Source organism: Aythya ferina, assembly GCF_964211825.1.
Source record: "Aythya ferina genome assembly, chromosome: 5".
Classification (NCBI taxonomy): Eukaryota; Metazoa; Chordata; class Aves; order Anseriformes; family Anatidae; genus Aythya; species Aythya ferina.
In genome coordinates this window covers 30932388-30955848 of record NC_140301.1, presented here as the reverse complement: position 1 = coordinate 30955848, position 23461 = coordinate 30932388, and the positions used below count along the sequence as shown (strand labels likewise).

The window sequence follows — 23461 nt, the reverse complement described above, 5'->3', positions numbered from 1 at the left end:
GGCTTAGCAGACAGGCTGTCAGCTGAATTCTTATGGAGGCTTAATTCTGTACCAGCAGAGCATGATCCTTTTGAAAGAGGGCTGAAGCATACAATAGAAGAACAGTGTGAAGAAAGTGTTGTCATTTTATGACTGCTCTCTGGACTTCTTTGTACAGAGATGTTTATCAGAAATTAGTATTTAATTATGTTAATCAAAATGGTTATCACAATATGATCACAGTCAATATTCAACCATAACCGATAATCGGCCTTAATCATTAAAATTAGGCCCCTGTTTTTCAACTCAAAAAGTGTCACTGGTCTCAGCACCTTTGGAAATAAGGCCAGTAAGGAAAAATACCATGTATGTTGGACGTTCTGTGTATTATGCAAAAGACATGCAGAAGTGAATAATTTTAAAGGGAATCAATTTCCTCTCTGAATGCAACATAAAATTAATGCAATATGAATGATTCAGATCTCATAGGCATTCAACTGTTTGAATAATCAAATACATGAAGATATCTAACCATATCCTAATCTGAATAGAAGAACAACCTATTCCTCACCTGTCCAAACAGAACTGATTCGTTCCAGCACATACAGATGAAGACAACAGGATATCATTACCTTTTTTAACTGCACTCTACAGGAATCTGCTTACCTAATGTTAAGCCTCATTGCAACTGCGGATCCTTTAGTGGGTAGCATGTAGCTCTACTTCTGGAAGGTTTTTCTGTGGGTAGTTTTCATGCTGTTTTAGCTGATATCAGTTTTAATTAGGTGAAGTTAAGTAGTAGAGCCTACTAGCTTAAAAGCAACTACACACGAATAAAGCTACCTATACTTCCTTTCCCCACATTTACAGGATTATATTTTATTATTTATAAATGTTATTGTATTAGTAGAACTAGATCCACAAAGATGTGTATAATCATATAAATATGTAAATTTGTATAATATAAAATCACTCTAATGAAAATTACTAAGTAACACAGCCATGCTGAGAGCAATTTTTGGGGGGAGTACAGAATGTTGAGCTCCATTTTCTTGCATGCGTTAAGGAAAGGCAATTGCAAAGCATCAGAAGCTGTGAAGAAGGGTAAAAGTTCATCACTTGATCCTGAGGTACTGCAGCATAGTTCTAAATCCACATCATGTGGATTGAAAACGCATTGTCTCTAGCACTAACAGGTTTTATATCTTGGATGTAAAGCAGTTATTAGTTGCATGTACCTGTGACTTTGATACAATTGAATAGGCGCAAAAGAGAAGTTAGTAGTAGTCTTGCAGAAACCATATGATACAAAAGTAAGATAAAATGTTGGGAAAGATGGTTTCTTAGGTTGGCTAATAGCTGGGGAAAATAAGATAGATGATAAAATGTCTAAAAACACACATAAGATACTGTGTTTCTGGTGCTATTCCCCACACCCCCAGACTCCCTGAAAAAAGGGTTATGTGGTTATGCTGTATTTGCTTGTTCAGCTTAGCAGCTTTTAAACTTAAATATGACCAGGACACACTAGTCTACAAATGATAAATTCCTAGAATCATCAAGAAAATACCAGCAATGAGAAGAAGAGAAAGACAGCAGACTAGCTCACTTTTAGATGTCTTAAATTCGCACAGAAAGTTGTTCTTTAGACAAAAGTCCATAGGAGGGCAGAGTTCATTAGTCCTATGGTTCACTTGTTTTTTAATTGCTACAGTCAGCTCTTAGAATTATTTTTCTAAGAGACTGATGTTGTATGAAACTTAAGCAAGATGTGGAACACACTCTTGGCATATCTCAGAGTGCATGAGGCTGTACAGGAAGTTCTCTGTAGGCTCTATAAATACTCAGTCAGACAGACAGTAATCTCTCTCTCTCTTCTTCAGATTTCTACTGCATGCCTTGGATACATGCTCCTAAGCAGATTACGGGCTTTCCTTGACCTACGCTTCTTTTCCTAATGCTGATCTGACTATGGCTGTCCTCAAAGTAAAATTCACCAAAACTAAGAGGGACAAATTGGCTCAGATCCTATGGATCCTCAACTGGGTTTCTGTAGTGAGTGGGATCATTCTCTTCAGTCTTGGCCTCTTTCTGAAAATAGAGATCAAGAAGCGCAACGAAGTGATGGCAAAAGGAGACATAAACTCTGTCCCCAACATGCTGATCTCTGTAGGGGTCATAGCATGTATCATCAACTTTCTGGGTGGCAAAATCTGCTATGACTGCTCAGATGCCAACAAGTTCTCTCGGTGGAAACTAGTTATGCTCCCATATATCGTGTGTACCTTCTGTTTTACCTTCTGCATCCTGATGGGTGCTCTCATGTGCTATACCATGAGAAATGAACTGGAAGAATCTCTCTATCTGGGATTGAGGGATGCTATTAAGTTCTATAAGGACACTGACATACCTGGAAGATGTTTCTTAAAGAAAACAGTGGATATGTTGCAAATTGGATTCCAGTGCTGTGGAAACAATGGCTTTAGAGACTGGTTTGAAGTTCAGTGGGTATCTGCTCGTTACCTGAATATGGCTTCCAAGGAAGTTATGGAGTAAGTATTTACTAGTCTTGATGGAAAATTCTAGGGAAAAAAACCTCCTTCAACATGAATTTGTATTGAACAGAAAGTATGTAACAGTAGTGTCAGAAGAACTTGAGACATATCGACTTTAAAAAGAATACAAGACAGCTTGTTTTCTGCCAGATGCCAAAAATTCAAGCAGTGTCTTTTTCTCCTTACTAAAATGACACCCTGTGGTTAGGAGACTTTTCTCAAAGATCATTCTGAATGACTGCTAACAGGGCTACCTCAACAAGAGCTAACGTTTCTGTGATCATAGGCATGTTCACACTCTGGTGCTTTAATTAATGCAACAACTTTTAGTAAATAATAGCAGAAGTTAATAGCAGAAGTGACACTTTTTCTAGACCACTGTTACAGTAGTATCCTACTGTAAGGACAAAGGTAAAATGTACTACCTTGTATTTCTGTGAGCCACGTAGAAACAGCAATGTTTTGCCATGGGTCTTAAACTCAGATTTCATCTGCAGGGTCACCTGTGCTCTGCCTTCATTTTGGAAATATAGTCATTTAATTTTTGCCCCATACAGACAGAAGACATCATGGAAAAGTATGCGAAGGAAATAATTATACTGCAGAATTTCTTTTACTGCATATAAACTAGATAATCCCATCTTGATTACTAAAATCAACGTTGGTGCTATGTAACCAAATTATACTATGATTTCCAAAATCTAGTAGTAAAACATTTCATATGAAACCACTAGGATCAAAGTCCAGCTTGTAACATTCTGAAAGGAAGCAGAAGAAACCAAGTATTTTTCTTGGTTTCATCTTGTACTGTATGTCAATTAGTACTTTGTAGATTACTAGGCAAAGCTGAAAATTCATACTTAACTCAAAAGGCATCTCTGCAGAACTGAACTTTTCACCTTCTTTCATAATCCTCTTCCCTCTCCTCTTGTATTTCTGCATTACCAACATCACAGCATCACAAGAAATTGAGTCAGTCAATGGAAATGGTATGAGGATGAAGCAGTTTACAGCAGTACAATCCTATCATTGCTTTAGTTAGATAAAAAACATCTTTTTTATATAGTCTCATAAGCAAGTTCTGCTTTACAATGCCATATCTGAATTACAGCAATTAATAGTGGTTAATGTCTCGTTCCAAACAAAAGGGCAAGGGGGGCATACTTAATTCTGCTTTCTGTGGACTATATGGGCTTTTTTTTTTTTTTCCCTCCAGTTGCTGTTACCAGGCCACAAAGTGAAGAGCTAGACATTAAAAAAATGGAGGAATTAATGCCTAACTTTTCCTAGGTGGGAAACAGCAGATCTTTATTTATTTGGAAATATCTTTAAAGAAAATATTCTTGACAGAAAATTACACCAAACAAAAATGAGAGAGAGAAGGCCCACAGCAATAAAGTGAAGGTGATTATTCTGCCATCTCAGGACAGCCACAAATTCTGATATTCTTTTCAGCTTATGTTTCTTTTGAAGGATACATTTAGTCCCCAAATGCTGGAAGAACACTGTACCACAGTGATCATTGCTTCTTGTTTACCTGAACAGCTTCTGTGATGCCTTCCTGCCTTTTAATTTTGGATATCTGTATCAGAAAAGGAAACTAAGATTAACAACTGAGGACATCTTGCAAAACATTAAAAATTCTATTAGGAAATAGTGAAAGCTGGGTATCTGGGATTAGGTTGTCTTTCATATATTCTAGCCAGTGGAGAATTTCTAGTGATTCTCTAGTGATTCCTGTGGCATGTATAATTGTTCTTGCATTAGCTTCTCTTTCAAAATGCTTGCACTCAGAATCAATCCAGAAGTAAAGACACAGGGTTTCAAGCACTGTAACTTCCATTATTGTTTTGCCTAGACAGACAAATTCTAAAATTGTCTTTAATATTCTCAGCGGAAAGATGTCTAAAAAGACATCATCTCCATAAACAACAAATCTGCAACTTACACATACAATACCAAAAATCAAGAGATACCGCACTGATCCCACACATAAAAATACTGCAAATAAAAAATTTAATTTTCCTGCAGTGAGCAACATTTCCAGTTGCAGATACATTCTCATTTTCCTTCTGTTACATTGGAGAGGCCCGCATTGCAGCAGACTTTCATGACATCCTTTTAGAAAAAATATGGACACATTCTGCTGCTGCCACCAGATTTATAATGCCCAAACTTTCTATCCTATTGCAGCCGTCTAAAGAGTAATGTTGATGGGAAGTTCTTGGTGGATGGAGTACCCTTCAGCTGCTGCAATCCAAGTTCCCCACGGCCCTGTATCCAGTACCAGCTGACAAACAACAGTGCTCACTACAATTACGATTTCCTGACAGAGGAGCTCAATATCTGGGTGAAGGGGTGCAGAGAGGCCCTGCTGGATTACTACACAGCTATTATGAGATCCATTGGTATTGCAGCATTGCTTATTTGGTTGTTTGAGGTAAGTTTTATAAAAACAGTCTGTGTCAGATGCATCGGACATGCTTGCTTTCTGGGATGGGAAATAACAATGGTGTTATACCATAATTATACCACAACTATGGTATGACGAGTGTGAGAAGCACCTCAGTATCTAGAACAAGTCCATCAGCACTTCAGGAGTGTTGCAGGGCTTTCTCTAGTACAGTTTCTCAAAGACCAGAGTAGAAGCAAATCTATTGAGGATGAGAACTATTAGAAACGATTAACATGATTCTGTACGTTTACAGAGCTTTTTTCAACAGACTATGGCACATTGACTTTCCTGAAGCATTTACAGGACCAGATGCAGGATAACACATGCAGTAACGCAACAGCAAAGGAAATTAGGTGGAAGGCATAAGGTTGTTTTGAGGCAGTTTTAGGAAATAATATCAGAAATGTGAGGCAGGCCTTTGGTGAATACATCAATTTTATTTACAGTAAGAATTACGCATAAATATTAACATCTCAAAGCCTCCTTTCTATATTACATTGCTTTACCATATAAACAGTACTTGCAAACATGGGATACATTTTAGATACAGTTCAGATTGCTTATTATGCAGTCCAAATTAGCATATCACAAGCAAGCATACACACCTTCAAAGGTGCAGTCTTTCTACTGACACCCGTAAAAAAAAAAAGCTGTCTGGATATTGTAATCTGCATGCAATGCAGATAACCCCAATGGCATAGGCTAAAATACTGTTTCTTCTATTTTTAATAATAGCTAGATTTTCCTGATTATTACTCTATTGCATAAATATTAATGCTATTTAAAATAGTTTGCCACAATAGTCCTTAGGCAGTGCTAGATTGGGCAGTGATGGCAAAAACAAGAGATATTTGGCAGCACAGGAAAAAGCTGCAAGCCTGCTCTGTGCTCCTTTCAGTGTTGACAAGCTGAGCACACTGAAAGCACAGCTTTTCCCTAAACATATACTTGAGCCTCTTCTGTAGGGCATCCTTCTTCATTTATGCATTAGCATGTTGGACACATATAGCTTACGCAGGAATGATTAAAAACCTTCAAGACAATACTGATTTAATGAAGGTCAGTGGGAAAAGTTCCATAGAAATCAACAGACAAATTTTTGTTTTTTTGTAACACCTCCCCTCCCTAATGACCTATGGCTCCATTAAGTGATCATTCATTTTATGACTAGTCTCTGAGCCTGCAGCATTCCGATGTATTTCTAAGTATTTATACACTAATAACATGCGAGTGGGAATGGTACCTGAAGAATGGAAAGAAAAAAGCCTCTACATGGTATTTTTCATTCTAAAATACGTAATTAACTGGGAGACTGGTTAGCTCTAACGCTGGGATAAAGAATGTATTTATTTCACTCAATATTAAATAATAGGCCTGTAAATACACAAGTCAGAAAGCAGACTTTGTGGTAGGATCAAGGCTGTAACTTAAGCTCTGTTTAACCACTAATCTTTTCTTACAGCTCTCTGTACTTACTGGTGTCCGGTACCTACAAACAGCAATGAAGAATGTTCTTTTGCTAGGAGACCTGGAGGGTGAATCAGATGGTTGGTTACTAGAAAACAGTTTTGTGGAAACAGCCAAATACAACATTAATATCATTAAGAACCTTGGCAAAGCCAACCAGATCTCCACTGTCTCAGGCCTGAATGATCCCAACATTGATGTTCAAAACACAAACTGTGGCAAAAACGATGTTGCAACAAAATCTATCCCTGCAGCTAGCTAGACAATCCATTCAGAGAAATCATGTCACAAGTGTTGCTTTGCTGTATTACAATCTTTGATACAAGGTTTTTTTTGTTTGTTCATTTGTTTTGTTTTGTTTTACTTGTGGGGAAAAGAGAAAAAGTGATATGACAACCGACAAGAAGATAAACTGGTCATAGGAACAAAATACTGATACTTCTTTGGCCAGGTGTATTTTCTCTTGTGAAATCCCTGATTTTCATACCTGCACAAAACAATCTTTTAAAATTTTCCCACTTTGTCTCTTCCAACTTAGATATTTCTGTCATCTGAATATGTCAGAATAATGATTATGCACAAAAAAGACTATCAGTTTGGATATCAGACTGTTCCAGATAGGATTGGTTTACTTTATATCAACAAAGTTTGTCATTATTGACACCTGTATTGAAATCCCAGCAGCAGGGAAATTTCAAAAGAAATTACTACATTGGATAAAAAGAGATTTTTTAAAATAGCAAAAACTGTAAAATGAAAACTGTGTTTAAAAAGTCCGTATTAGGATACAAATACATGTATGTTGTTGCCCTTCTAAAAACTTAATAGCTACGTGAAATTGAGTTAAAGCCAATTTAAGTTCATTAGTAGAGTGTATTTGACTTTAAAAAAAATGAAGTACTTCTAAATTTTTCCCTATAGTTTAGAGAAAGCCAACTGCCATACATCTCCGGAAAGCTAGTGGGTGCTTCTAAGAGAGCTAGTTCCCTCTGCTCAAGAAAACTAATTGACAGCTCATGCTAAGTTTATGAAAATTCCAAGTACAATGTGCTAACACACATTTAAAGAACAGCAAATACCTGATACAAAACAAATGCTAATGATCCCTGATGTTCAAAGAGCTCAATTTCGAAAGTAGTTACATAGATCCATAGACTCGAACACAGATTATTTGGAACCAACAAAGACAAAGACAGATTGAAAGCTCTCACATCATGTTCCAAGGATAGCACTCAAAGTTTTTATGTCCATGTATGCAGCAAAAGCATTTCTATACTTGTAGTTACAGGATATCATATGACTAATTCATCATTAATGGTATGATTGTAAGCAGAAAAACATACAGATACAGAACAAAGGATATCAGACCATATAAAAAATATTTCTTGCTAACTGATGTGAATAATACATTGCTTGAATATAACTTTGGAAAGCTTGTGCATTTTTTGTATATAATGAAGTAAAAGGAGTCATCCTGTCACAGTGATACTCAAAGCAGAACTACTTTGCTTTTGCAATCATACAAAAATAACAGTAAAAATTCCTTTACCTGTCCAAACGTTGTTGTTTTCTGTGACACTAGAATAATGCTTTAAGAATATATTGTAAATAAGTAGTGTGATGGAAAAATCTATGCTGTTAGTCAAGCAAGCTATATGCATGATTGTAATTCCAAATGCAGTCGCATCGCTGCTGAAAAAATTTAGGCCTATATTTAAGTTTGTTAAAAATAAAAATGGACAGATAGGTTCTGTCTGTAGTAGGAACCCATAGCAAAGGTTTTGCAAAAGGCACATGAGAAGCAAGACTGTTAGAAAATAGTTCTCTCTCTGACACTCTCCTAACTTACTGGAAACAGCAGTTTGTGAACTTGATTTGACAAACATTAGATATCTATCAATGTGTTTTAATAGCTCTCTACAGACTTTTTTTCTTATGAATTTGTATAGCAATTTTTTTTAACCCATTCATGGTTTTGATATCCAAAATACATCAATGAGCTTGAAATTTTAGTTTCGTACAATTTGATTCTGCATTTCTTGAAAAAGTGCTTGTTGCACTCTCTGCTTGTTGACTCCATGACAACTTAATAGGTATCCCCTAATTCTTGCTGTAAAATGCAACCAATAGTCATTCTGTATTTTTTTTCCTCCATGCCATTCCTGATTTTACTATCTTCTATTATAATCTCTCTTGGTCATACCTTTCTAAGTGGAAGAAGCTGGTATTTTATCTTTTATTCTATGGAAATTATCTTTGACAGTTTTTGTAACTCTTCTCCATTAATTAGTTTTAAACAAGTAACACTGCATGCATATAACTGGGGACATTATGAATTAAATAGGTCTTCTGTCCTTTTCCTAAGATTTCCCATTATTTCTTGCTTTTGTTGACTGTTTGAGCACTGAGATGATAGTATTTTTATGTATAGTTCTGTGAAAACGTTAAGAGAATTTTGATACTTGTATAAAGCCCTATTGTGAGATGTCAGTTTTTGCATAAGCTGGTGTATCACTCCTTCAACTATTTCTGAGAGCCAAAAACATTATTTCCACACCAGTCTGTTGTGTTGTTTCTAAGTCTACCTAATGTCCTTAGGCTCAATCCTGACTCCCTTTCTTTCCTATCTTTCAATGTGATAATCATAAAATTTCAAAGAGCTATATTGTAAGATTGTTGTTTTTGTTTGTTTTTTTTTCTGGCTTTTATTTCTCATTCTACTAAGAGAAACCTATCTGTCTCGTGTTCTAAAAAGAGTATTATTTGTCTCATCTTTAGAACTCCTGTTTCTTTCTAGAACATAAAAGAAAATCAACATCAGTGGCTCTGGGAAATGCAATCAAAAAGGAAGCAGGTGTGGTCTCTTGTTGCTGCAGAACACTGAGCACAACAGCTTCCTGAGCCTTACTAGAAGCACTTAAATTAGCTGATACAATACTGGAAAAGAATTAACATAGAAAAAGTCAGTACTTTGAGGGACCACAAGAAAAGGCAGTCATATTAGACAGACTGCAAATTAGACAGATTTTTCAATGGAAGACGATAAAAACACTTTTTTTTTTTTTTTTTCAGATCAGCAAAGTGCCACATGCTTCAGTCAATAGCAGTCATTTCCTTAGTATGATTTCAGTCCATCTACATTTGGAAAAGCAGCTCTAGACTGCTTAATAAACAAATGGTGTAAGATAATCAGAAATAGCTCAGAGAAGAAAAAAAGAAAAACAGAAATAAGATTTGTTTTCTTTAGGAAAAATTGATTCAAAAAGACTAAGTAGGAATAATAAAAAAATAAAATACTTTAAAAGTAAAGTGAGAAATGGTTCAGCTTGATGAAAATAGTTTTAAGACAGGAAATAAAAGCATGTTATTTTAAAATAATACTCTGTATCTTAGGAAAATGTTCCTGATGGAAAAAACACATTTACCTGTGGAAGCAGATGAAACTTGACATCCTGTGCCATTTAAAATCTCTCTAGATTGTCTATTTAGCTTGCAGAATTATAACAGCTGTGAGCTTACTCCTTTGATAACTCTCTAGTGGAGGTCCCTATTTGTCAAGAATCTGCTCTGAAAAATAGATTCATAAGAAGAGTGAATTAAAATGATTATCTAGACTGAGTATCTCTATAAAATGACACAAATTTAATGCAGCAAGTGCTGTAACACATTAGCACGAACAGCAGTGGTATAAATACCTGGCTACACATCTCCCCTGGTCCACACACTTTATTTACTTTCATATGAAGAGAACACATTTTACAATAAAAAACTAAATAATATTTGCTACGTTTTCTTTCTCAGACAACTGCAAAAGCTGATGAAATGACTGGCTGTGTGAAAATTTATGAAATTAACCGAGTATCAGGATGTATTTCACAGGGAACAGTTGCTGTCTTATTACTGATTATTACTAGTAATTACTTAGACATTAGACTGCTCGTTTCTATGCTGCCTAGGTATTTAGAGTCCACAGCCACAGATGTATTATGAAAGGATAACAGCTCATTTCACAGAACTGAAGACAAATTAAATCTATCAATTTGAAAATCTCAGCAATATTGGCTGATTGTTACTTCAATACAAGTGCTAAAATAAGTGCTTTCTTCTTTGCCTTCTACATATCAGTTTCCTCAGCAAACGTGCATGCTAAATATCTAACTTGCTTTATAGCACCTGTCATAATCATTTGGGTTTCCTTGAGTGTTTAAAATTACAGCCACTGTATCCAGAAAATAAACTCAGGTAGCAGCACAGACTCTGTCTTTAATTCTCTGCAGTTTATAAAGACAAAGATGGCATTAGCAAGCAAAGCCTGTAAGCCAAGGCATCTGCTCAGATACAGAAATAAATACGATTTGTGGGACACTTCTTATCCTATTTGTTATTAATGCTTAATCCAGTCAGAAATAATAACAATACATTTATGCAACAAGCTCCAGCAATTTCCACAGCAAGGAACTCACCTCTATATAAAACTATCATCTTTATGAATTTCTTCATAAGAAATATGTTCAGTTTCTGGTGAAAACACTATGACAGTTCCTGTAGAAATTGCAGTTACGATGTTCCCTTAAAGCTTTGATTATCAGTGAAGACGCTTGCTTTACATTGATCATAATAAAAAATATAATGAATAATATATGAATGAAGCATATTTAGAATTTCCTTGTATCAAAGTAAATGAAAACAGTACATTTCCTTAAAAGCTGGAAGCCTCCCTTCTGCAAACTGATTTTTTAACTGGTATATGGATCATACAGTTTTCTACAACACAATCCGTGATATTTAAAATCTGACAAATTATTTGGTACACATTTGCTGCTATCAGTTTCCAGCTGTGGCAACAGTTCAGACTCTGCATAGGGAAGTCTGTAGTTTAGACAAGAATCATAGAGGCATGAAGCTCATGTAACCTAGGTAGAGTCCTTATTTGCTATGAGAAGACTATCACTTAAATGGATGCTCTTGTCCTGCTCTGCTCCTGCATGCCAAGTAACAGAGGTAGACTGCCTGGAGTCACTCTGTTGTGCACAGTCTGTCTGGGTAAATTCAACTGCCCAGGGAAGTTCCATGCAAGTCTGAATAGGGAAAAAATCACAAGACAGAAATACTTAGGTTTTGTAACTTGTCGTAAAAGCATGACTCACAGAAAGAAAAAGTGGATGAAAGAGGTTTGGAGTCCAAAATCTATGATGGAAATCTATGAAATCTGAGAAATCTATGATGGATTTCTCAGGCTGCCACAGTATGTTCAGCAAAACCTCCAAGCAGAAGTTAAGGTGGATTGGGATGGTCTTTCTCCAAGCACTAGACTCTCTCAATACCCGTACCTAAAGAGCATTTCTACTACATTTCTACTGCATTTCAGGTATTTTTTAGGAGAATGGAGATGGTATATTCTGTAGTCTGCTGAAAAAGCCCAGCCACAGCTCCTCACAGATAAAGCAAGGACTTGAAACATTCATCAAATTCACAGCCCCAGTACCCACTTCAAAATGTGTTATGCAGGCTCATTCATTCAAACATGATTCCCAGAAACCTCTGAAGTCTGATAGATTCTAAGTTGTTTAACAACCTGTAGTTAAATTATACAAACTAGAGTCTTGTTTTTCTTGGCATTGTACTCAAGAGCAAATGATATAAAAAACAGTAAACTCAAGTTTTGATATTTCAATTTAACTTCATACCTGGCCTCTCCTCTTACTCACCATTGTAATGAATAATGCATATAATCCCTCTAAGTTTCAGCTTGCCCTCTCTTGTAACGTTCTGTGACAGCTCCTCTTTAATCTACACTTTCAACAATACAAGCTTAGAGAGATGTAGCTAGGACTAGAAATGACTGGATTCAAGAGACTTATGCAGGAGTCAATTTTCATTGTTGTCCATTTGTTTTCTGTATCCAAAAAAAAAAAAAAACTTAGCCTCTGTCTGCAAAACATGGATAAAAAAATAATTAAAATTTGTTAGGATTGTGCCACAGAAATGGAACAACCTTCATCTCTGATGAAAGCGCATGATGGCCGAAATCTTCCTACACATAATTTTAATAGTTCTCTTAATTCTCTAAGAATCTCTTAGAGAAATGGTGCTGTGGCTTTTCTTTTTTCTTAACTAATGTGCTTCTTGTTCGAGTGTTTTTCAGAACAATTCTGCTGGTATACTTTACCTACCTTTGAGCTTTTCAGGAGTTAATTCCTAAAAATTAAGGAGAAGCACAGAAAGCAACAGTATTAATACTCAAACACTGCAAGCTTAATGGTGCCTGAAGCTACAACAAAAGAAATACCAGCCAGCAGGTTTTAAAATACAGAATTAGCCAGTACTTCTTACCTCTTATATGTAAGATTTTGTCTGTCTGTGTAGCACTGGACCAAAGCTTTTTTTCTCCATATGTATCACACAGAACACTAGACAAAATACAAACTTCCACTTTCAAGAAGTTAAGTATCTGCCAGACTATTCAGCAAGTTCATCTTTGAGAAGCTATGAAACCAAAATCACTAACTTATCAGTAAAAGGCCATCTGAATATTGCGTTATGTACTGAAGACTTCTTTTAAAAACAGAGAGACACTGCAGGAGGCTGCATCTTTGAAACACTAGGACAAGTTTCAAGCGGAATATTTATTTGAATTAGAAAAATCATTCCACTAGTACTCACTGGTACAATGATGATATGGACTACAGTGATAACTCATGTGGTTTTACTAGTCATTTAATAACTCTTCCCTTTTTCCATGCTGACAGATCCTGCTATAATGCTCCTGTTAGATCAGCTGTAAAGTGTCAAAGTGTCTCCAAATAAAAATTGAATAATCTAAGAGAAGTTACTTTATTTCTTTTTTTAAATATACATATACAAGATATTTTATTTCAAAAGCACAAGAACATTATACAAGTTTCAAATTTACATTTTTGCAATTAAAGATACCAGTATGTGCATTATCAAATTTCTTCTGTCAGCTTGGATGGAACGGAAATCAGTGGCATAAGCATCTTGCGATCACTAAATACAGATTATACTCACAGTGAACAAAACTGCATAGTAATTTATGAAATGAAAGATGACCACACTAGTCAGTGAATGGTACGGAGCCCATTTGCTCATTAGTATGTGCAAACATACAGAGAGATGCAACTTTGCCCCTTCCTCTCTCACTTCTTCAGATACAAAGATATTTCTAGAGCTTTAAACAGGAGCTCACCTGATCAAACCAGCTCGTGTCCTTATAAATATATTATAGTTCAGACAGAAATCAAAGAGTGATCTTACCACATATATATCAGATTTTTGTATCAGTGAAGTGCAAGGTAACTGAAAGTTTTTGATAAATGAAAGGGTAAATATCAGAGGGGAAAAAGTGAATACAGTTTTGGTATCAATGAGACATACATTTGCTAGTTTTAAAATGTTTTTCTTCGTAAGAAGTGTTTTGATGACCTTAGAAATCTCCAGTGCATGCAAGTCTTGATCACAATTGCTTTTCTAAATTCACTATGTATACAGAACTGATGTTTGTCTTTAAAGAATTGTATACTCAGGTTTAAAAAAAAAAAAAAAAAAAAAATCAAAATAAGGAGAATGGTCTTAACTGCAAGAAAACAAAACCTGGAAAACATACTGAAGCCAACTATTTGTATCACCAGGGAAGGATTATAGAGAAAGTTATTTTTAACAAGTATTTGAAATCAGAACAATGTTTGAGTCCACCTGTATTCCATTTTCAGGAGAGTTCTGGTACTGCTCAGTGCACTCACATGTACTCTAAAAGCTTTAAGAAACAAGGAGAACAGCTATATTTATATCTAACTCATTAATTTGTGATTCTACTCTCGTATAGCCAGTAAGAAAAAAAATCACAGAAAGACACATTCTCAGATATTAATTTGAAAACCTCCCCTTGTGAGCCTTATTAACTTACACAAAAAATCCAAATAGCAAAGGGAGGGGAAATTTAGAGCACTGATAACTTCAAGCTTGGACACAAACGGGATATCCTAAGAAAGCATTTATACCCATCGCCTTACAAATTCCCTCAAGTATATTATAGTTGAAATTTAGAAAACAGAATAACAAACAATTAGAACTGAAGCAGATTCACATAGCATTGAAAGAGTTCAATCACAATGTATTAATAACTACCAAAGGGAAAAGGGACAACTTAGCCACCTTCTTTTTCTTTTCTGCTCTAACTAGCACTGAACCACTGAACATGACCCCCAAAACACATTCATTTATGCAAATAGGACTCCAATTGTGACAGAGTATGAAGGGTGGTAAATTCCCCAAACATGGGCAAACTTATTCCCAATTCTTAAATTTGCTGGTTTAGGGACTTGATTTTAGTCTAGTGATAGTTTTGAAGATTTAGTCTGTTGAAGTCTCTGGCTCCTGTATAACTTGCAGAGATATACTACAACTACCTAAGAATATTTTCTTGCTTGTCTCTCAGGGAAAACCTCAGGGGACAAACTAAAAGAAGTAAAACTAACCACAACATAACCAAACAGTGTAGCTCTAACCTCTTAGGATATACAACATTAATAGAGGACAAATTCATTAGATAAAGTGCAGTTCTGGCAATGCGAAAAGCACAGACTTTATTTTTGATGCAACAAGCAAGATGGTAATTCCCCCATGCACTTTCTATGCACACTTCTCCTTTGAAGAGTTTTCTTTAATAAACTCTTCATTAAATTCCAGGATATAGCAGAATGCAGGCTTTTTCTGCACAGCTTCATGTTTGCTGTACCTGTTGCTACAGATTACTACAGACCTGGCACCACTTCCACCCCAACATTATGCCACAGATCTTGATCTATTAAAAAGTTCCAGTAAGCGTGGAAAAAAAATGCAGAAAGAAAGTAAAGCAACTTTTTCCTTAACAATATCATTTAAAAGTATAATCTTGAGGCAATAAAAGAATGTGTGTGCCCTGAAGCACAAGGTTTGGGAAGGTGTCCTCATCAAAACATGTGAAACAATTACAACTTGTCAAAGAAGTGAAAATATTTCTGGACCTGAATGTTCAAATAATATTTATACAAGGTGGCTTTTTTTGGGGGGAAAAAAGAGCAAGACATATGACATGAAATTCTGTTTCAATGTATCAGTACTACATCAAACCTAGAGAATTCATCTGTTGTGTCTGAACTACAGTATCCACTTTAGAGTAGATCATTTACTGCCACTCTTCTTTCCTTTTCCAAAGCAATGCCAAAGGTAAGAGATTTCCCTAAAATCAGGAGACTCAAAGCAGTTGCCAATTGAATCCAAAGAAGATCTGGTTTGTTTCTTGGCTCCTGGCAATCTCCTCTATGATGCAGTGTTGCTGCCACAGCAGATGGAGCTTCCGGTAACGCTCCCGACATAGGTGCAGGGGATTGCCTCTTCTTCATAGAAGGAAAGGGAGAATATACAAATAAGCGTATCAGAATATCAACTAACAAACTACTCCATTCATAGTCTAGCATTAATGGTAGTAACAATAGACAGTAAAAATTAAATAATTGTATGAACAGAAACTCCAACAGGTCTACTGGTAAAAAAAAGTTTCACATGCAACGAACAGTGACTGTAATTTCCAAGACAACATTTTAGTAATGGCAGTTGCAAATTTCAGATTAAAAGTATAGAAAGTATTCTTGTAAAAATTAAGAAAATTTAACAGAACCAAGTAGATTTTTCCACTACTAATGGCCCATTCCTGACTAGAAACTATCATCAGGATTTTGAAGTTAAACAAGTTCACCAGACAAAGATACGTATTTGTGCTCCACACGTTAGCAGGAGGAACATGGTGCCTAATAGGTATAAGACAGACACCAAAACAGAAATGAAGAAATCAGGAAGGCTAAATATTTACTTACTTCAGTCCTGGATCTGTTTCTCCATATTCATCCAAGTAGGGAGCAGGATATAAGCAACCCCTGGTTTTACCTTCTATAAGGACAACTTTGCAGTCCCTGATTCTTAAGGAAAAATAGCTTCATTTAAAATAAATATCTTCAACATTGCCAGAAATTTACAGTATTTTTCTATAAGCTACAACTTTTGATAGCTTAGGTAGGATCTAAATCAATAGTAGATTCGATTAGCTAGGATTTGTACAAGTTACTTTGCATCAACTCCTTGTTAAATACCACATGTAAGTATTTCCTACTTCATACATGATGTAAGCATGGATTTATTATCCCTGTAGCTTTGCAACAAATTCCCTGTTGCATACAATCCCTACTAGAGTTATTTTACCTAGTAGTTGAATAGTATGAATTACAATAGATTAAATAGCATGGATTATCTTTAGCTTAAGTAGAGCTAAACCAGATCTAAACTAGTGTCTCGATACCAACAGCAAGGAGACTTATCTATCACTACAAGTCAATTTTTTAAATTGATTTAAGTTAAACATATATAATCCTTGTTAGCACTTAAGAGTTTAATAAAAGGAGGAAATATCAAGCTTATTATGTAACATGAGGATAGCCATAATGGGACCTTATTTCCACAGGTCTTTACTGAGTTATGAGGCAGTATCTACGCGTCTACAACTCCCTACTACATTGTAGGGTAATGGGATGAGAATTACAATAGGTACCAGAAGCAATCTTCAGACAGTAGAAGTCCTGCTCTTGGTAAGGAAAACAGTGAATTAACCTGTACAAAGCTCCTGAAATTATTGGAGCTAGATGGTTTTCCATACCAGAACCAGTTCAGGTAACTCAAGGATATCCCAAAGGCATGCATTCCATTTTGAACACTGCATTGCTCTGGTCTAGGTCCACAAAGGATTCATCGACCATCCGAGGCACAAAACAACTTCAGTCCAAAACAAATATCCCATTACAGTGATTTGCCTGTGCTAGCAATTCCAGATGCTATGGAAAACTTCAGAGTTTACAGCAGGTATGTACCTAAATACACCTACTTCGGGCTTGGGTGCTTAGCTACTTCATGACCCTACTTGAATTTTCTTGTTACAGTCACTTCTGTGGTTATCTTAAGCAGCCATGAGTCACACAAGAAACATACCAAACACTATTCAGCTGATTAGCCTGCCAGTCTTAAGAATGTACTTCCCTCCATTTACAGCTGTATGTGTGCACAAGCCTATATTTCATAAGTAATAGAATGAGAAAAAAGTCAATTTACAGTAACTCTCTGATTACATTGTGAAGGACAATACTAAGCTCAAGCTACAAAGATATTCTGGTTTTGCCAACTTACAGGCCTCTGGATCGCTATTCCTATTGAGGCTCCTTAAAGTGTGGAGAAAAATAAGTAAAAAGTAAGAGTCCCAGATGTTTTGCCTCTGACACCTCAATCAAGAGAAGAGTAAAGTAGGCTTGACAGATAAAGACTGCTGAAAAAAATATCAATCCTAGAACTTTGAGCCTGTGTTTACAGTGTAATTTAAACTTACACAGCCTTAAAGAACAGGCACAAATTACAGTTATTTCCTGTGGAAGATAATACCATAATTATGATCTTCTGATTCTAAGTCCCCAGTTTCCATTTAATCTCATTATTAAAAACTTTACAATACATAATCTTCTAAACACACAGAAGCTCCACATAGCTCCTGATATACTTGAAACTAATCCTATGCTGAAGTAGAAATTCAACCATTTTGTGAACTAAGAACAAAGTAACTAGATAAAGATCAGTTCTTTCTTTCACATTAAGTAGTAAAAAGAAAAATATGTATTAAAAATAGACTGGTTTTAATCACAGAAAATAATCTCTAGATACTAAATTCATAGAAAAGTTCATTTGAAAATCCCAGTTTAAGGGAATGGTATGTGCAATTCCAATATACTTGGAAAATTCTAGCCCAACTAAGCCATGCAGGATAAACTAGACACATCACCTGGAAAACAGGCATACTGGTTTTATACCTGGAACTGTATATTCATTCTATAAAGTATATGATCTGACTCAGAACCTAGAGAACACACAACAACTCCCAGCAGCGGTATAACTTTTTGGTATGCTGCATTTTACATCAAAGCAATGTTTTTTCACCTCAGACAAGTCAAGTGCTTTGACATGGTTGTGGTTTTTTACCTTCAAATATTTCCTTTTATTCGTTAATAAGTTAAATTCTGGCTAGCTACTTACTTGAGAAACATACAGACTCCAGCTCCACATTGAAGAGCATGAGACGTACAGGCTCCCAACTCCTCCCCATTCACAAGCTCTTGACAGCAAGTATTCTGGGAACACAACATAGCCCCACAGAACAAACATAATACTGGATGTTTTTGTTCATCATCAGAAGACCGTGGGCATCTAGAGAAAGCATAACCAGAATGTTAATTCAGGAATTTTTCTTCCAATGAAAAGCTAACAATCAATAATGTTCCTAAAAAAAGTCACACGTAAGACATATACTATGTCATAACCATGTTTCACATATCTGCTTTCTCTGGCTCTGTTTTTACATTGCTTCAAAGATTTCAGCTGCAAAATACCTCCTACAAGCAGGACGTTGGACTAGATGATCTGCTAAGTCCCTCCTCATCTGAATTATCCTGATCCAGTGTTCCTGGCATAAAACAGTGTCAACCTGCTGGGCTTCTTGTGTCTAGTGCAACGATACTTTTCAGGTTTATGGGCCAAATCAAACCTACATTGCACTGGTGAAAAATGATCAGCAGATTAAGGTACAATAATTTGATGTGTTACTCTACCAAACACAAGGGACTTCATTTAGCAAGCTGTTGTACAGCAGACTTAAAACACTTGTTACAGTATGGACCAGTATAACCATAACACTGCCTTCATTTCCACAAAATCATTTCTATATACAGTTCTAACAGCAGTTACAGTAACTACACAAACATCAAAATGACAAAACTCCCAGCAAGACAATTAAATATAGCAAATCTTACCTAAACTGAGATGCTTGATTCAGAAGGCAGCTATAGTCTTCAGGAAGCTCTATTAAACTATTTCTTTTCCTAGGATATCTGTGTAAGTAAAAAAAGATTACAAGAAAAATTATCATAGCAAAAAAAAAAAAAATAATCAACAGCTATAAACCATTATCCTGTTAAGCTTTTGGTCCATGCTGCAAAATTCTGGAGTTCCAGAACAGCTCTTCAGTCCTAGAAGCCCAAGTGAGAGTCTTCACATAGGAGCTTCACCATTTCTACATTCCAGCAATTTCAGCAAAGATGACAAAATTAAATTGCATATTTAACACATATATATACAAAGAAATTTCAAGTTTCAGTTAGCTTTTCTTTTTCGTTAGAGAAAGCTATATAACTTAGTTAACAGAATGCTGTACATTGTTGATGAAAATTCACAGTGTGAGGAATAATATAAAGCCACTTAAAGAGAAATGACTTTTGGTAGCACAGCATGAGAAAGAACAGAAGCACTGCTAACTTGCTCACAAACAAGCACTTAATTCTTTGAACAGTTTTAAGTCAAAAACAAAGGAAGAAAAAAAAACACTAACCTTATTGCAATGCTTTTCCCCTTCAAACAACTTAGCACCACTGGGTCAGCACACCACCTATTTCAAACAAACATTTGTAGAAAACAGTGCATGATAATAATACAACTTTAGTATCCATAAACTAAACTACGAAGAACAGAGCATAGATAACATGTCGATAGTTTAGCTTAAACTTTGCAAGGAAAACCTGCTGCTCACTGCAGTTTTGCTTCAGAAAAATAATATTTTAAGTTTGCTTGCAAAAGAAAAAAACTACATGAAAAACACAATGCTTAAAATGATCAGTATTTCCTTGTGTATTAAAGCTCAGTTGAGTTACAAATGCAAGTAGTACTTATTGATGTATTGACATAGCAGAGTTCTCATGAAGTAAACATGGGCTACAGTACATAGCTCCTCTTGGAATATACAATATAATATCAAATGTTTTCTTAGTAGTCAGTATATTTTATTTAATAACCATCACCCAATGACTATTTTACAATGCATTATTTAGAGATTTTTTTAGTATTCTTGCTTAGAATGGCCAAACAAATCTAACAAAAAAATAGAAGTTGGCAAGTTATGAAACAGAGGAATTGGTAGCTAAAATATATTATTTCTATAAAGCATGAGAAAGCAAAGAGAACTGTAAGAGATGGTCAATCTAGTAATCTTCATCTAGCACACTTCTCAACAACTGTTCAGCTTAGTCTTCTGAAATAAGACTCCTTCAGAAAATATAGGGGAAATCACACGACAGCTTGACAACTGTTAGTATTACATAAAATAGGTGGTTTCTCACTCAAAACCTGGTTTTGGCTGGGAACACTGATGCATTCGTTAGCCCTGCCTCTAGCAATCTCTTTCTAACTTTCACAAGAACCTGCAAGAGATCTGTGCTCCCTTACAAGATCTGTGATGTTTTTGTGCAGACATGTAGGAACTTAAGACAAACTTATTTAATAATACACTTGCTAACATGCAATTAATTTATTATTACTTGTACACACTACAAATGCAATTATAGCAAACTTCTATGTAGGAAGCTATTTAAGGCAGCTAATTGAGGGAAGCTAGGTAACAAAGCAGAACAGAGGCAAAAACCCAAAAAGCTAATGTAAGCCAGAGAATTCTGACAAGAACCAAGAATAATAATTAATGTTACCATGTGCTAAAACAGTCACAGTAAATACATGAAGACATTTTCCAAAACAATAAAGCAGGATTATTCTATTTTTCTCAGAGATGAAGGCTGGGGGGTGGTGGGTAGTTGTCTGTTTATTTTAACTTGGGTTTCTGAATATAGAATTTTAGCAATTATCTCCTTACTGTCAGATTGCAATGTACATACTAAAATTGCACCTTTTAACCATTAAGATAATTTCTATGGTCATCAGTTTATTTTGGAAATTCAAAGACGACAAAGTACAAAACCTCATATGGAAGGCTATAAAATTTCCTTTCATAGGTCATGTAATCAGCAGTTTTGCTATTGACAAAAATGGACCAAAAGCCAGCAAATGGTACACCAAACACATAAAGATTTATGATAACTTCTCTGTGCATGAACCAATTTCACTCATGTCTGCAAGCAGTAGTTCTGTAGTCTATGGTAATTTAATGTTTAAATTACTAGAGAATGTATAATGTTTTATGTTTAAGTACTTTCAAAAATTCAGTATACCTATGCACATCAAACAAACATTTACAACTCTAATATGAACTTGAGCTCGATTATTAAGAAATTTGACCTGATTCCCACAAAGCCATTACGCTGCAGAAACATGGCCTGCCCATTCTCAATTAGTACCTTTGAAGCAGTGGATTTACAGTGTCCCAGTATTCCTGGAAGAGCAGAAATAAATTGGTGGGTAGAGAAAGGTAACTACAAAGTGCCTTGAACTGCCCTTCTTCAGAAACTGCAAGAGAAAAAATACATGAGCAATTGTTAAAATGTTTCCACACTGCTGAATACTTCACTCAAACTACAGTTCTTGTGATTCTTCTTCCATTGAATACCCATCTCCCAGCCAGAACATAGCTCCTTAGACAGTATAATTGTCTGATACTCCATTGACTTAATCAGGGCCTGAATATCTGCTTTACGGTTGTTAATAAATTGATCATTATTATATTAAGTCTTGAATAAGTCATAATTAAAACTGAATTCCTTGCTTAAACTCCATTTCACTGCGTAATATATATAAGATGTTGGTACAGCAGATTTCCCTATTTATCATATTTTATCTTTTCACTATACTTTGGGCCTGCAATGATATTTAATTTTGCTATGATCAAGTCAATGCTAACACACACAAAGTTGTGCAAGGTTAATAGTTTGCTGAGTGGTCATTTATTGGCTCTTAGCTGCAGAAAATGGAACTGTGGCTTCACCAGAGAGAATCCTTCCTACAGAATCAAAGTTCCAGACTGACAGTAATGACAAGATCATATCCCAAAGTGCAGAGATTTTAACTTGCATATCCTAATCAAACTCAAATTTAGTTCAGTTTATATAAATTAAGACTACATTGTGTCTCAGTTGTTTATAACAGTTTGGGTCATCCTTTCCAAGCAGTTGATGATTCTGTTTTTCCCTACATTTTGACCAAAAAAAAAAAAAAGTTTTTGTTTTAGTATCTATAATGAGTTAGAATTCTTTAAGGAAGACATTAAAGCTCTACAACATGCTTTATTTCTACAAGGCTTTATTTTGCTACATCTGTCTTAATATTTACCAACATTAGCAACTGCACAAGGTTTTATTTTCTTTTTTAATATACTCCAGGCTATTTCTCAGATAAATGACCCTTACTGTCTTTGTATCCACAAATACTACCTATACATCATTGATAATTCATGTATTTGTACACACTCAGAATTAGCTCTTTTACATGAAAAAAAAAAAAAAGAGGTTTAGACCACCAAACTTCTCATACCTGTCCCTTCCTATACAAATAAGTATTTTCTTTTCTTTCCAAGTCTTAACGTATTAGCTGTTGTTATCATGAACATTTTAAAACCCCATTACTCCAGGAAAAGAGTAAACAACTTCAGGATATAGATACATTTGCTTTCTCATATTTACCTTGTTGTAGCTCCTCAGGTGGAGACACTCCCAGCAAATAATGAAAAAATAAAGCAGCGCAACGAAGGTAAGGCATGATGCCTTTTTTAACACAATCCCATACAAGCCAGCCTGGAATATCCTGACTAAAGCAACTGTAATACACAAATGAGAAATATCTGCAGTAATTAATTCCGTATTTGGTAACCTGACTTTCCAAAATGCACAGCAACTATCGTGCATGTGAAAAATTACTCCTATTACTTAAATACCAAATTTTAAATTTAAACTTAAACTTTTAGACATGTGACAGCATTGTCAATCCTATAAAAACATTTTTGCAACTAGCCTTTGGGGGTTGCAATTAGATCATCTTTAGCATTCCTTCCATCCCAAAACATACACTGATTCCACAAAAATAAATCAAAGCAGAATTTGTAGAGGGTGCATCCACATTTTCTAGCTTATTTTGTCATCTAGATAAC

General features: G+C 35.4%; 2 protein-coding genes across 3 annotated transcripts in view; one reads left to right on the top strand and one right to left on the bottom strand.

The window, feature by feature from the left end:
- Positions 1 to 1950: 1950 nt before the first annotated feature.
- LOC311437248 (photoreceptor outer segment membrane glycoprotein 2) lies at positions 1951 to 15517 on the top strand (the record flags this gene model as incomplete). The annotated part of the gene is made up of 3 exons (XM_084520269.1): positions 1951 to 2531; positions 4728 to 4974; positions 6452 to 15517. 3 exons carry the CDS (start codon positions 1951 to 1953, stop codon positions 6716 to 6718), a joined length of 1095 nt encoding a protein of 364 aa, XP_084376395.1. The 3' UTR covers positions 6719 to 15517.
- Positions 15034 to 23461, bottom strand: part of UBR1 (ubiquitin protein ligase E3 component n-recognin 1) — a 60181-nt gene continuing 51753 nt past the window's right edge. For both annotated transcript variants that reach the window (XM_084520267.1, XM_084520268.1), the window contains exons 41-47: positions 22998 to 23131; positions 21720 to 21828; positions 19928 to 19984; positions 19353 to 19430; positions 18580 to 18750; positions 16329 to 16430; positions 15034 to 15851 (exon numbers count right to left, since the gene is read on the bottom strand). In XM_084520267.1, coding sequence (XP_084376393.1) covers positions 15710 to 15851; positions 16329 to 16430; positions 18580 to 18750; positions 19353 to 19430; positions 19928 to 19984; positions 21720 to 21828; positions 22998 to 23131 — 793 coding nt within the window. In that variant the 3' untranslated portion in view covers positions 15034 to 15709. The remainder of the gene's footprint in view (positions 15852 to 16328; positions 16431 to 18579; positions 18751 to 19352; positions 19431 to 19927; positions 19985 to 21719; positions 21829 to 22997; positions 23132 to 23461) is intronic.